Source organism: Malurus melanocephalus, unplaced genomic scaffold, assembly GCF_030028575.1.
Source record: "Malurus melanocephalus ecotype Western Australia unplaced genomic scaffold, MMel_1.1 scaffold_61, whole genome shotgun sequence".
In the NCBI taxonomy this organism is placed as follows: domain Eukaryota; kingdom Metazoa; phylum Chordata; class Aves; order Passeriformes; family Maluridae; genus Malurus; species Malurus melanocephalus.
Genome location: NW_026623293.1, coordinates 19,128 through 34,928, shown reverse-complemented (window position 1 = coordinate 34,928; position 15,801 = coordinate 19,128). Strand labels below are relative to the sequence as shown.

At 35.0% G+C, this 15,801-nt stretch overlaps 1 protein-coding gene across 1 annotated transcript in view; it reads left to right on the top strand.

The window, feature by feature from the left end:
• ITGBL1 (integrin subunit beta like 1) overlaps positions 1 to 15,801 on the top strand; it is a gene marked incomplete at its 3' end in the record, with an annotated part of 67,863 nt that overhangs the window by 46,104 nt on the left and 5,958 nt on the right. The window contains exons 3-5 of the mRNA XM_057366170.1: positions 8,346 to 8,492; positions 10,999 to 11,121; positions 14,253 to 14,393. Coding sequence (XP_057222153.1) covers positions 8,346 to 8,492; positions 10,999 to 11,121; positions 14,253 to 14,393 — 411 coding nt within the window. The remainder of the gene's footprint in view (positions 1 to 8,345; positions 8,493 to 10,998; positions 11,122 to 14,252; positions 14,394 to 15,801) is intronic.

Sequence of the window (15,801 nt, the reverse complement as noted above, 5' to 3'; positions counted from 1 at the left end):
CAATTGTATAACCTGACACAAAGAGCTGGGTGAGAGAAATTTTAAGAGCACAGGAGACAATCTCACCTATATCTGTCTCTTGCTGAGACAGATATTTGARAGGGAAAAAATCCAAGAATTTAAACCAAGTGATAGACATGTAAAAAAGTGAAAATCTTTCCTGGACTTTCAGCAATTGTTGTGGTGAAATTCTGAAATACAGGATTAGAGTATCATATATTAAAAAAAAAAACAAAAAAACAACAAACAGTACTGTGACCAGTATGTGCAATAAAAGTCTTTTATAAATATTACATGAATTTAGTTTCTAATCTTGTCAGTGGAATTGCAATTGCCAGTAAGTATAGTTTTAAATGCCAAGGCTAAGTAAAATCATTTGTCATGACCTTTTTGGGCAGAGGAAGATAACTGTAGTCTCTCAATAGGGAGAGTATTACTACCTTCCAGGGGAAAATATTTAAATTTTTTCTTTTTCTTCAGATTTTAATTTCATTTTTTAGTCTATTTTCATTTCTAAAKATACTGATTTTAAGGTGTTTGATCTGATCCATAGTTTCTTATTTATATTAGTGTATTTGTCTAACACATGTCATGTATGATTTTGAGGCAAATTGTGTTTTCTTAAAGTATTCTTCTGCAAAGGCAAATCCTTTTCATCTCCAAATTTAGAAAAAGCATCTTTAAATCAGCTTATTTGCACAACTGGTRTTGGGAGATGATTAGAAGATTCAAACCTTCTGCATTCACATTTGTGCAAGTCAACATGAAACAAAGATACTATTAATAATATTGTAGAAAGTGTATAATAGAAATATCCACTATGTCTAGTTGATTTATGACCTGAAAATTAAATAGCATCAGCAGTCATGACCTCACACCTACCTCTGGTAATATTTCTGTATTTTTATAGGGATTCTGATTGATTTTTTTTTTTTTCATTTTAGAATACTATTTAAAATTGTTTACTAAAACATTGTTTGGTGCAATCCCTGTAGCACACAGTGCAACAAGTGCAAGAGGAATCGTTTTTATGCTTTTCCTTTGGAAGTATATACAGTAGTTTGTTTTGGTTTTATCCATACCTCTGTTGAAGCCACGATTTAACAACATTTATGAAGTTTCCATTGCTAAAGACCTCCTAGTAATAACTAGTTTATTTTAACTCTGAAAATCCATTTCAGATAAACTAAACTGCGCGTGGGGAATCCAATCCCGGCAGATGCTGAGAGGCAAAATGTTCTGCAGACCTTGTGTGCTCCTGTCAGAGTGACTCAGTCACTCAGGCTGCCCACAGCCCAGGGCTCGGTGGCTTTGTCTGTCACTCTGGGCTACTTCAAGGTCTGGATGCCCTACATAAACACGAATAAATTGGTTTAATGTGAGAGCCTCAAAGTGGTGGGTTTTCTTTTTATTTTTAATAGCCTTTTGAGAAATAAATAAGGTTAAATTTCTTTTCATCCTTAAAGGTCTCCGGGCTTGCTGTGTTGCTTTTAAAATCTCAGATGAAATTCTTATCAGGACTGTGGTTTGTTGATAAAGGAGCTTCAGTGGCAAAATTGTCTTGGAATGTTCTGCTATCATTAGGCAGCTTTTCATTTGAAATTTCCCCCTGGCKTTTTTGAGCATTGTTTCTAAATTCCAACCAGGCCTCTTGGTCAATCTATAGTTTAACCTCATCATGTCAATACAGGGAGAGTAACAAGTGCTTGTGATGTGAAGGAGGAGAGAGTGTTCTTGTGAAAACCCCAGCATTGCTGAGCSTCCTTTCAGCAGAGGCAGAATCCCTGGGGCGTGCTGCAAAGGTTGAGAAAACCTGGCTTTCATATGGAACATAGACAGCCAAGACACCAACCCTAAAAGGAGATTAAKTAAACATACTGAGATAGATCAAAAAAGTAATAATACCAACTTCTTATTCCTCCCCACCCTCCCYGAGACTGCAACTCTAACAATTCTGAAAAAGGAGATTCAGAGAAATGCTTAATCAGAGTTCAAGGCACAGTTATTGATAATCTGATATTCAGCTAAATTGAATAGTACATTTTGCAAATCTTATCCTAGTGTAATCTGAAATATTTTCACTAGCTGTACACTCGTGTGAATTAGCAGAATCTATTTCACTGAGTGCTGGAAAGAAAGTCATCTGGTTGGAAAAAAATATTTAAAACATGTTCACTGTGCTAGTCTAAGTTAAAATTGCAGAACAATATTTTAATTTTTTTTCCAAAATTTTGAACTCTTACAACCCAATCATCCTTTCTATCTAATATYCCAATCTGAAGCAGGAATCCATAGCAACATACTCTTCATGTTTCTTCACCTATTTAATGAATTGRTTTTTTTAGATTTGAAAAGCACTTRGGAATCACTCAGGGGTTGCTAAAAATGCAGGGTAATGTGCCCAATTCATTTATTATGCCAGCTGCTGCTTTCCTTCTGATGACTGACTTCATGCTAGAGAGAAGCATGAGGGTCTCACCTGCATGTAGAAAATTGATTCCATTACAATTTTGAAATGAGAACTACCTTCAGTTGTGTTCTTACATAGAAACTGGGCTTTAGTTATCTGAAATATGTGRCAGCAAGGATGTCTGGGTGTATTTTAATGTCTGATCAAACAGYCTGGATCTCTGCACTCAAGTAAGACACATCTTTTGAAGTGAGGGTTACTTTGCTATAACTAGTATGGCATAACCACATAAAAAGATATTATTCCAAAGGTAATATTTCCAATTGTGTTTACTTAGTTAACCAAGAATTTATTTAAAAGCTTTGGCAGTTTAATAAGCACAGACCATAGTTTCACAGTTCCTTCTAGGCAGGGAGTGCTCTATTAATCATGCTGAGAAAAATGGTGACTGTAATTTCAAAGGTAGTGTGTTGCCTATTGGGCTGTTTTGTTTGGTTTTTTTTAAACTAGCTACTTCTAGTCATATGTAACATCTGAAAGCTCTTTAGTACTTAGAAGTTACCAAATTGCTATGACAAAGTCAATAAACAATATTTGCCTTATAAATATGAGATTTTAAGCTCATCACTTGGATTCCTGATGATGTTGTCTTGTGCTACAGGTATCCAGAAAACAAAAGACACAGGAGTTGAACCCAGTAACCTTTCTTTCAATTCAATGTCTTAACATCAAGATCCTTCTTTTCTTATTTTTTGTTTTCTGTTCAGTGTTCCTAAGGAGTCTGCATTTTTGTGCCCCACCACTGCTCTGTAGAAAAGACAGCCATGGCAGATAAACATGCATACACTCACATATGCTCTTAGCAAGARCATGGGAGGTAACAAACCAAGCTTTGACTGGTAACAAACCAATTAATTTTGAGTAATTACATTACCTTTGGAAAGTTTAACTACAAGGATGTAGCAGATTTCTGTCACAGTGAACATTTGTATGTAATAAAAAAAAATAACTAAATCTGGTACAAAAGTGGAGAGGATYTTTTCCAGTAAGATGCACAGAAATAACAATAGCACTGCTAAATGCTGCAATTTCTGTGGACACATGGAAATGAAAGCAATGTTCAAACTGAGTTTCCKGTTTGTCCAATAATTATTTAATAGAATTGTTTTTATAAACTGATGCAGTTCAACCTATGACTAAGCTGACATCCTGCTCCTTTTTTAATTCAAAGCATGTGAGAATATTTAAAACCTGATGTAGATTATTGTATAGATAAGTGAAGCAAAAGATTGAATGAATGAATCTCTATTTGCATGCAAACATGCATACAAGTGATGCACCAAAGTCCCAGCTTCCCAGCAGTTTAGTGAAGAAAGACAGRCAACCTCTGCAGACTGTTCAGCCCACACAGGACCTGAGTCACTCTGCAGAAGGTCTGTCTCTCGTGATGGATCACAGACAGAGCTCAGCAAAAGCGGCTTCCAAATCGATGCCCTGAATACGGGCAATACAGATGTGGGTTCAGAGCTTTTTGTCAGATGTTTTTACGTTTTCACCTTTGCTCTTGGACCTGTAGGCATGCAAATATATAGTAGAAAAATATTTTTAGAAGGTACTTAGGATGAGGTTAAGTTTCTAAGTGCAGAAGTGAGTGATCAGAGCCATATGCTTGTGGTTTAAATTAATATCTTTCTGCTTAGATGTTTTAATTCCCAGCCAATYGTAACTTTGCACATGCCTAAAATTCTGCAAATGTTTTCCCTGGGAAACTTGACTYGGTTTTCCAAGGATTAGAGACCTAATGACAGTTTTCAAAGTTAAACTGGGCTCAGAGCCATATCACATACATTGTGTGTATAATTTCAAATGCAGATTTGTTACTGCTTCCTATCCCTGATGATATCTCTTCAATGGGTACATCTCAGACCCTTGTCAGCTGAAGATTTAGTCACACCATCTTTCCAGAGCTGATGGCAATATGCARTCACATTTTTCTTGTGGTTTCCAGCTGGGGAGGTATCAGCCTGTGACATCATTTGCTTGTCCCTAGTGTGTGATCCTGTGCTTGCATTTCCTGTTTCAATCCACTTTTTACTACTTCAGTCCTTCAGATTTTCAGTTCAGTTATTTTTGTATGATCTTTCATCTTCACCTTTCTACTGAGGTTTTGCAGGTTTGTTATTGCTGARTATTGTTGATATTATCTGAATTTTTGTATTAGTATCAGTAAAACRCACACAGTTCCAAAGACATCATTTGAAACATAGCCAGCCATCTTATATTCCAGTAATATCCTGTTTTGTCCTAATGTTGTTTCCTTCCTTTAAACTGTGTTGTGATTCTTCTGCATTTCTAGAGCATTTTGTCCASAATAATTCTTCTTTTCTTGAGTGGCATTGTATCCAACATATACAATCTTATCACATGGATTTTCCATGTTTCTTCTCTTACACTATTCTTTATCTCATAAAAAGATATACTAGGTATTTTTGCATGATGATAATCTATTTTGGGGTAAAGCTGTTATTCATAATATTCCATTTTCATTACTTCAGTGTCTCTAGCTTTGCARTAATGCTTCACAGTTTATTTCAAATCCTAGTACAGCTCATGAGGCCACAGGCACTTGTTTTTATGTTGTCTGGACCATATACACTCCTTTTCCTTATATGAAATAAAAGCTAGGGGTTTTTTTCAGACATTTGACTGCCAGCCTGATAGATTCATTAAAAGTCTTTGTTGTTGGACTGCCCTTKCATGTACAAGTATTKCGAATGGAGATTACGGGGTCTTGCACTCTTGGTCTAGACACTTCCTTAAAAACTGTTTTATGTCTTTGTTTTCTTCTCATCTTAGATGAGTAATTTTCATTTCCACAGAGTGTGTCATTAGCCACACTGCATTTACTACTAATATAGTCAACATTCCCATATTCATTTTTTTTGGACTGCCTGTAAATTGTCTTTAATCTTAAATGGTTTTTGCTGCTTGGTGAAGCCATGCTTTTTTTCCTGTTTTCTTTTTATTTGGATGATGACAGTACATTTTAGTACTTGCCATTTTGCAAGATCTGACCCTGCCTAACATTTTCTGTTCTCACTTTCTTCATATATTTTCTGACATCTGACAGTTTTCCTAGCATGTTAGATTTATGTTCCATCCTACAAGCTTTCTGCATAGGCCAGATATACTCTCTGAAGTGACTGCTCATCTAGCTAGAAATGGAGCCTTTTTTTAAGAAAAGTTTCTCACCGTGTTTGAAGCTGCAAGTTCTTCACCACATTTTCTTGACTCTTCCTTATTTCCTTATTTTCTGGGTTTTTGTTGATGTTGTTTTGGTTTTTTTAAAGTGAACTTATGTTTAGTATTTATTTGTGTTACAGCTATTTTTCAAGAAATTGAATAAATGTGTCATCAATTTGTGATATAGCTTCCTTGACCATCTTTTTAGTGAGGTCTCAGACCTCACTTTTCTTATATGTCTCATTGTCAAATACCTGGATCTACCTTTTATTGCTAGAATTTATTTTCTGGGAAGTTGTGATCTTTCCTCATAGCTTTCTTAGTACTAGTTACTCTTATTTACTATTTCATAATATTACTTGCTCTCTAAATAATGCACTAATTTGTACATATCCAGTGGTATCCTACGAAAAACTTTCYGAATGAAATCTAAATCCAATAGCAAACTTCTGCATCTAATTTTCTTACCATTTGTGACATACTTGGTTTGTACTTCTTCACAGTATTATTTTTGCCATGAGGAAGACAATAATATTGGAACACATGGGTGTGGGAAATAAGCAAGAAGAGGATTCCTATGTCAAATTGACTTGCAGATCCACTGCATCCTCCGTGTGACAGGGAAGAGGCAGCAAGGGGTACAAGCTATTGCAGGMGGTTTTATGGCCTTCTACATTTCAATGTGTAGGCCAACCATCCCACCCAAATTTTTGGGCAGAATATTCACATTGCTTTACAATTTAAAAAAAACCCAAACAAACAAATGGCACAATTAATATATTTTAAGGGATGGTCAAGGTGAAAATCACATGTACAATCTTACAAATTCATATTAGTTAGATTCCTGATAGTTTCTTTCATTTGYGTGTGAGTGATCTTTCATCACTTCTCAAAGTTTAATAAATATTTTTCTTTTTTTTTTTAATATTTTCTTGTTAAATAAAGCCAAGAAATTGCTCTGTATAACCACTTTCATGAAAGTATTTTATTAATCTTCTTTAAACAGGCTGTGTACATTTAAAGTGGAATTATTTTTTTCTTTCATGCCTCATGTGTTAGATTAGTGCATCTGTAACTGAGAGAGGTTACTGCTGCTGGACCATTGGTGATAACTKATAAGGAGTGGCTTCTGCCTTACTCTGTTATTTAGACATGGGAGTAGGAAAATGAGTCCTGCTTTTATTGGAATATTTTTTTTTCACCAGCAGACATCAAACTGTCAAATCAGAAGAGTGCCTAACATAAAGGATGCAAAGTCATACTGTCAAGTAACACTTCAAAGGAAGGAAAATGCTTATGTTTTGTCTTCAGTTTTTTTGTAAGCTAGCCTAAGATTTACCACCATTTTCTGAATTGCCTTTTGCTGTTGTCTGTCAGCGAAGCAGAGTTATCACAAGAGTAGGTTTATATTGTATRTTTTTGATCCTTTTCTTTTTCTTGTCCTTTACCAAAAGCAAGTTATTCAGTAATTTTTAAGGTGACAGCTGATGTTTTAAAACCAAAACTAACATGGTTCTCTTATGTTTTTGGTTTATGTTTTTGCAGCTATTTAACTTTATGTTGTCTTAGGACCATACTGGAAAGCAAGCAAAGTTTCATTTTGTATTTAGAAAAGAGACTCACTTTTCTAATTAAAATTGTCTATTTACAACAGTTATTTAAAATCCTTCTTACAGGCAGCAGACTCTAACCACAGAAACAGTTGCATTTAAAACAGACAGCAATTTGATTCTGTTTTTAARATGTAGTGATAGGGAGTCTTCTGTAAATCAGATATGTATTCAAAAGACATTTATCTTAAAATGAAATGCTCAAATTGAAAAGAGATGCAATTGTTTCCACATTTGCTACCTAAAATTGTATAGGAATGCTAAAGAATGAAGTGATAACAATTTGCATCTGGAAGTCAGTGTGAAAAATTATATTTAACGTGCAACATAAACAGTGAAAATTGTCCACAGCCTCTCATCCACCAGAACCCCCAAGTCCTTGGGGGTGAGGCTGCTCTCGATCTCTCCATCCCCAGCCTATGCTGATATCAGGGTTGCCCCAGCCCAGGTGCAGCATCTTGTACTTSGTCTTGTTAAACATCATGAGATTTCAAGGGACCCATTTCTGGAGCTTGTTCAGGTCCTTCTGGATGGCATCCCCCTCTTCAGGTGTGTCACCTGCACTGCTYAGCTTGGTGACATCTGCAGATTTGCCGAGGATGCATTTGATCCCTTTGCCTATTAATGAAGATATTAAAAAACACTGRTCCCAGTACAGACCCCTGTGGGACGACACCTGGCAGTGGTGTCCTTCAGGACTCTGAGCAGTTGCCCACTTCCCTCTGGATKTGACCATCCAACCAATTCCTTATCCACCTAACATTTCACCCATCAAATCCATCCCTCTTCAATTTAGAGAAGGATGCTGTGGAGGACTCTGTCAAAGGCTCTACAGAGCTCCAGATAAAATCCTTTCACTTGTCACTGCATCATAGAAGGCCACTGAGTTGGTCAAGCAGGACTTGCCCTTGGAGAAGCCCTTCTATTCTTAATTGCATATGAACTACATTAAATTAGTCTGTTAATCATCTTCATTTAAAATGTAATTTATACAATCTATTTTAAAAGCTGGATAAAAAAATACCACTTTCTGAATGAAAAAAAAAAAAAGGACGTGACATACTCTTTCCTTCCTTTGCTAGGCCATGGAAAGTGTGACTGTGGGAAGTGCAAATGTGATGAAGGCTGGTATGGTGAAGCTTGTCAGTATCCCACTACTTGCAATCTTACAAGGAAGAAAAGCAATGAAATGTGCAAGAATTCTCAAGATATCATCTGTTCTGGTGCAGGTAAGATGTCTTTTGTTGTTTTTCATGCCTTAATGCTCTCCCAGTGTTATCTTGAGGATCATTGCAATTTCTAGCTAGCAATTTTGTAGTGTGTTTCAATAGACTGAGAAATAACTGTATGTATGCTAAAATGTTCCTATAGGCCTATTTCTGTGCGTGTAGTGTACACTGATTCAGAACATCTACTTTAGTACTCTGGTTTATCAATAGCTGTGTTGAGTTGATAAAATTGCAGCTGTGTCATTTATTTTCCTCATCAAAATGTTGTAGTAATGGCATTAACACAGGAAGTGGTGGAATTTCAATTAAGTGTTTGTGTTTACAGAATGCAGAAATGGCATTTGAAAAAATTTTTCCTGGGCATTTGTAAGCTGTGCATTTTTTTAAGACACTTTTGAGTTGTACCTGGGTCATCAAAATCAGTTGTAGATCTACTGAATAATTTAAAGGGACATTACCATCTTCACTTTTTTTTATTTGTTGACACTCTCTTCTCTAGCTGTTTAATCTTATAGCCATCCTAACTTAAATAGAAAGTCCTTTCATTTAAGAAAAAAAATGGAGGAAAAACAAACAGTTTTTTGGAAGACTTCACTGCAGAATGGTACAATTTTAAGGGTATTTTCTACCATCAAGTTTTGAGACCGGGAATTGCCTTCTGTTTTTTCCATTACACTGATCACCGAGTGAAAGAACCTTTCAAGAACCCAACTTCTGGTCACTCTTGCTGGTCTTTAATTTCTGTTGGTGTCCATACATTTTCATACAAGTAAATTTCACACGAGTTCACTGCTGATATGAGCAGAGAATCCCAAGGAATGGTGGGACTTGTTACAGAGAAGTTRGTTCTCACAATAGGATATGAAACCATTTTAGCATAAGACTAGTAGCATGCAGCATACTGAGTAAATAATACATTTCATTTATGGGAATAGTACAGATTGTATGAAACTTGCAATCAAGAGAGACATGAGAGACAGCTAAATGAGAAACTGACTCTCAAAAATAAGTATAGTTCAGTGTTTTTAATCAAAGTTCTTAAAAAAAGATCCCCTTTTTTCCTTGGTTAGAAGTGGCCCCAGTTTTCACAGGAAAATGAGTGTAGCTTAACAACCACGAAATAGCTAAGGGGGAGGTGTTTATGGCATCAGGAGAAGAATAAATGATTTTCTTTTGCTGATATTAAATGGAACAGGAGTTCCAATGAGACTGACTAGGGAGTTTGGGGTAACTTTGATGGGCTGTAGCCATATGTATTTTGTCTTGGTAGGATTGCTTTTTAATTTCCTACTAGTACTGTTGTTAAGGTCTGAGCTCTGTTTTGTAATTGGCAATAAAATATAGGGATGACATGAGATGTTACGAAAACAGTGCTCTGCTGTTGCACAAGTAATAATTTATTGTGATATTTTTCATTAATCGATCAAGGTCCACATAAAATTTCACTTTTCTGACTCTGTGCCTAATCATTTTTCAGAGCAACTAGGACATCCTACTGAAATTGAGGTTCTCTATGTGAACAATTTCACTTTTGGCAATGGAAGGAATGAACATTTTTATSATGCACAGTCTCTCTGACCTGTTCAGAAACCCAGTATAGGAATCAAATTTCTCTTTTATCTTTTATTTTTCTTCAGGAATTATCTGTAAACATGACAGTTTTCTCAAAAACTGCATTTGTATTTGTTTATAAAGTAATGGTAGGAAATAATTCTAGTTCTCTATGTTACTTGTGTTGTATTGTCATTTGTATGACTATTATTACCTTACTGTATTCCTTCTTGCAAACATTTTTAAAATTTACTCTTTTAGAATGGCCATGTCCRTTGCAGAGCTCAATACTTCTGTTCTTTGAATTAATCTGATATTTATTAAAAGCTGTGCTATGCTTATAAGGGCAAAGCATTKACTGGTTTCTGCAATCTTGTGTAATATCAGCATAAAACTTCTATTTTGGAGAATTTCTTTGATTCCTGTAACCATGTTTTCTAAAATACATATTTTAGATGTTATGTGAGGAGTATTAATGTTTTGAAGTTAATTTTTTTTAAGAATCTGTGCTTGCTGCTTAGTGATGCCACTGACTGTTGAAACAACTTGTGTGAGACCGCTGACCACAAGGTCCCGCTAATGAGACATTGCACAAAGTTCCTACCCTTTCAGTTTTAGTAAAGGTAGGGACAGAGGTAGGGAAAAGGGGTTTCTTATATGAGTGGCACAGCCATACTTTTGTTTCTGATGTAATTTTCATGTATTTGTGATATTTTTGGRCTGTGTGGTTCATTCAAATATTTCTTTATGACCTTCCAAGGCACTCAAATGCTCTCTCTGTACAGCTAAGATTAGGCTTTTTGTTGATCTGGATTATTTCTGTGTCTGTCTTTATTTGGGTGGATGATCTTTAGATTTCAGCCCTTTCAGAAATAAAATATGTACCATCTCTGACAGAGTAATACAGCTCTCTGTAATCTACAATCCTTGAGTAATGTCTCTTAAATGTTTACAGGCACATGTCACTGTGGCAGGTGCAAATGTGCAAACCCAGAAGGAAATGGACTGGTGTATGGCAAATTTTGTGAGTGTGATGACAGAGAATGCATTGATGATGAAACAGGAGAGATTTGTACAGGTATGTATCTTAATGTGTAAAAAAAAATTATGATTAATTCAGGCTGCTAATTAATTGTGTGGTTCTACAAGAAATTTTTAGCGAATGAATGACTTAAAAGTAGTTCTACTTGCAAGAATTTAGGTTGCAAGTTGTAATTGAAAATTTGAGATATACAAAATTGAGCTAAGCATAAGGCTAAAGAATGAATAAATCCTGTGACATTCTCCTCTTTTTGGAAGGACTGCAAAGAGGATTGTTCAAGATGGTTTTCTAAGGTAATTCATAGCTTAATGTGTCTGCCTTCAGTAAATTATATGAGAAATGTGAATGCTTCATGGCACAGATGAGAGAAAGCAGAACAGACAACATAGGAAAAAAAACCCAAACCAACAAAACTAAAAAATAGATTATAAAGAATTTTGTCAAGGCACAACAATTAAAAATATCAACAATGAATGTAGGATGATAAGTCTGAAGCAATTCAGAAGATAAGAATAGAAATGATAAAGACGAATAAAAAAAAATTCAACTGTGATAGGAAAGGCAAGAAAATAAGATGGAATTGAGCTCTGCTGATAGATAAAAAAACAACCAAAATTCAAACTGTACTTTTTGTGTCATTATAAGGGAGGAACCTGGCAGTTAAATATTGTGCAACACACACCATTTATGGGGTTATAAATGCTGTTGCCCATATTGCGAAGGAGGCTTGTCCTTGAGCTGGAAGGTGCTACAAATGTTTTTYAAGCTGCACACGTGCAGATTGTGTCTGTATGCCCACAAGAGTGTTCCAATCTGCTCCTGAACTATTCATATCTGGTGATAGTGCTTCCTCTGTGTATGTGTGTTGAGAGAGTACTTATTTAAAATAGCTTTCTCTGTCCTTTGCACACAGACAGCAAAATTAATTCTGTTTATTCAAGTGCCTTGAAGGCAAAAATAACTTTTCTTTTAAATTCTAGGATTAAGTAGGGATTTAAAATGAGGGTATACAGAATGGTCCTCTGAAGTCCAAATTCAGGAGCAGAGTATAATATTCCAGTAATTGCCTGAAATAAAATGAGCAGAGGGCAACAATTTTTATCTGCCAGCGATTCCATTTACATTTGCTTCTAACCATTACACATGGTACCAAATACGATAAAAAATTGCCATTCATTTAGTTCCAGTAAATTCTCCTACTGCTGTTTTTGTCTGTTTTTTTTTTTTTTCTCTCACCTATTTGGCTGCTGGTTTATATTGTTATGTTTTTCTTAGCTTTTGTTTCCCATTGTCTCATCCCCTCATGCCATGATCCAAAGAAGATCCAAAGAAGATAAAATGCATTTGTTTACAAAACTAGTTTTATAGGAATGGAGAATTCAAGTATGCTGATATAAAGGGACAAAAAAATGTTGGTATTTTCAAGTCTCTAAAGTCRGGATTGATCAGTAAAGAAGCCATGATACCTCATGGAAGTTTTGGAGTCTTTCAAAGTGAAATATAAGTTATAAACTAATGGTTTGCTTGGCATGGTTGCGTTGTTATAAGCGGAAAAGTTTATGCATACAACCTATGAGTGTTGTATGTTGCTTTACTTTCTAGCAAACCTCTACAATGCAAAATCATGTATTGAACTAGAACTTATGCAGCAAAAATGCATATGAGAACACATCAACTGAAGGTCAAAGGTACATCATTTCCTCAAGTGTGAGCTGAGATTTTATCCTGTAAAAGCATACAATGCCATGCTAAGATACAGATGCATTTTAATATTAACACGAGGGAATTGCATTTTTTTAAGGAAATCAGTTCTTGGGTAGGAAAGTTGCAAAGATGTGCTAAGCTTTTTCAGCTTCAGTTGATTTTTTATCAGTAAGTTGACTAACAATTTTTATTTGAGGTTATAGAAACTTTTTGAATCATGACGCATTCTCATTTTTAAAAAGTTTCACATCTTTTATCAAATTAAATTCTGATCCTGATAATTTCTTTTTTTTTAAACTAAGGCTTTTTAGTCTACGTGAGTGTTTTTGTCTTCTGTCAAGAGCAAGAGGTAGTGGCAAATGTAATAATTTATTTCATATTTACTTGAGGAGTATAAAATTGTGAGTACTGGTGTCTTAATCTGTGAAAATTGTCAGTAGATCAGATTTTTACACTCCTTTAGCATTTTACCTTCTATTTCTTGTCCACTGTTCATGATCAACCTTTCGGTAATAAGGATTATTTTGGATTGTCTTTGTTAACTTTCTAATTAAATTAATTGGCTCTTTTACATGTAGCCAGACAATTTTAATGGAAATTCCACGTGTAGTTGCAAAACCAGGAAAAAACTGTATTCAACAATTTTCAGTCTTGATATTTAAGAATATAAGTTGACCAGATTGTGATAGAGATAAGCAGCTCTGCTAAGCTTAAAGGCAGAAAGAGCAAGATCCTGACTTGATCCTTCTATTAAAGAATTAACTTATGGCTTTAAGATTAGCAAACAGCTACTTAATTTAAAAGCTTTGTGCCATGAAGCAAAATGCTCATGTACCTTAGCAAATCAAAATGTTCAGGAGCTCTGAGGCTTCATCCAGCCTCAGATGATGCAACTATCTTTTTTGGGATATAAATGTTCTGTTTAATGAACATCTTAATGATTCATTTTGGTAATAATTATCCTTAATGAATTGGTTTACCATGTTCTAAAATCTTCTTGATAGATAAGAAGGAAAACCTTCTACACAACATAGTTGGTGTGTAATAAATCGAGCTTCCTTTGCTGCAAGTGTCTGAGGAGCCAAGAACACACAGTGTGTTCTCAGACATGCCCAGTCTGTTCCCTATCTTAATGTCTACAGCTGTGCTTCAATTTTAACTCTCGCAACCTTCAAAATTTACCTATGAAGTTTCAAAAATTAAGCCTTCAAATGTTAAAAATAATTATTTCAATTAGTATTTATTGATTAGATTTAATCTGGGATTAAGGGAAAACCTGTTCTAAAATAAGGGGAGAGAGTATAATTCAGATATCCTTTGTCATATTTTTGTGGTATATAAATTGTTTCTATTCTGAGTCTAGCATTAAAAGTTTTTAAAAGAAAAGATCAAAGCAGTTAAATTGTTAATGCCTTTTAAAAACTTKCCTCTTTCTCACTGTACAAAATTTGTTTTGGCTCAAGGCCATGGAAAGTGTTACTGTGGAAACTGTTACTGTGAGGCTGGTTGGCATGGAGATAAATGTGAATTCCAGTGTGACATCACCCCCTGGGAGATCAAGAAAAGATGCACATCTCCAGATGGCAAAATCTGCAGCAACAGAGGTGTGTCGTTTGCATGGACCTTCTATACATATTTATATAGTTTGCTTTTATTTTACTCTTTATTTTCTCCACAGGAGGACATAGACTGTGTTTGCTGATAGTTTCTAGTTGTTTTCACCTATTTCAGCTCTGGATATCCACTTCCAAGTGGATATTTAGGTATAAACCTACACAAATCCAAATMCAGTTTTTGATTAAGCAAATCAAACTTATTTTCATTTTTCATTTTTGTAGTAACATGGAGCAGGATAATTTGAGATTTAGTGCATCTGTAGAGACCTACCTTGCAAAATAAAATACTAGCAGATTTTTGACTTTGGATGGAAAGGTACTGTAAGGTCATAGAACTGTGTGCCAGTTCACTCTTAGAGAAGACTTAGGATGCACAACTGATCAGGGAAATAAAAACACAAAGCATTTAGTTTCCACTAAAACCTGAAAAAGCACCTGTGAAGTGCTCAGTAACAATGCTGTGGAATGCACAAAAATGGAAAGGTAGACTTCACACAGTTTTTCTGACTACATGAGGTTTTATCTTCATAAAGTTCTGCAATTTGAATTTCACCTTACACTTTTGTCTAATTTAGCAATTTTGAAAAAAAAAAAAAAAAGGAAAAAAACCCACAAAATAAGGTTGTTTTTCACTAGCTGCTGTGTTTGGCTTCATTGAACAAAGAGTTAAAAAAAACAGGCTGGTATTTTTTGGCAATAGTCCGGAATAATTATAGTAGTGCAGAAGCAAGAGTCACATAGATACCTCTCTTAAAAACATCTCTACTGACAAAACCTGCTGTATTGTGAACATCTAATCATCCTGAGAGCATTTAGAAAACTCTCTTCWCATAATTATGAGGAAATTGAAACTTTGGCTCAAATACAAGAGATCATGTAGGCTTATTTAGTTTTGGGACTTGAGCATAAAATTTTTGTGTAGTTCTGGAGATAATGGATATCAAAGTGTCTTCATATCAGATGCTTTCTTTGCACTGAGAAAGTAATTTCTTGTCAAAGAATTTCTTGTCAAAGAATTTCTTGTCAAAGCAAGTTTTAAATCAAATTTGAAATTTTAATGTGTGATTATTTCTTTAAAATTACATGGCAATTGGAGAAATCATGTGAGTAGCTGATACTCTGAGTAGCTGCAACCACCTATATAAAGGTACACTTGTGTGATACTTCTATGTCTTTAGCCTTTCATATATTTGTGATTTTGTCTTCATAAAAATTTTGTAGGCTTCTAACAAGATCAAGTTGCTATCCAATAAAGTATTTCTGCTCCATTTAGTCCTACTTACCCAGTTTTCTGTGTTTATACATCTTGAGATATAAGTGAAGTTCATTTTGTCGGTCTTGAGCCTTTTAAAAATCAAATATTGAGGCTAACCTTGCTGCTCACCCTCCTGCAGTG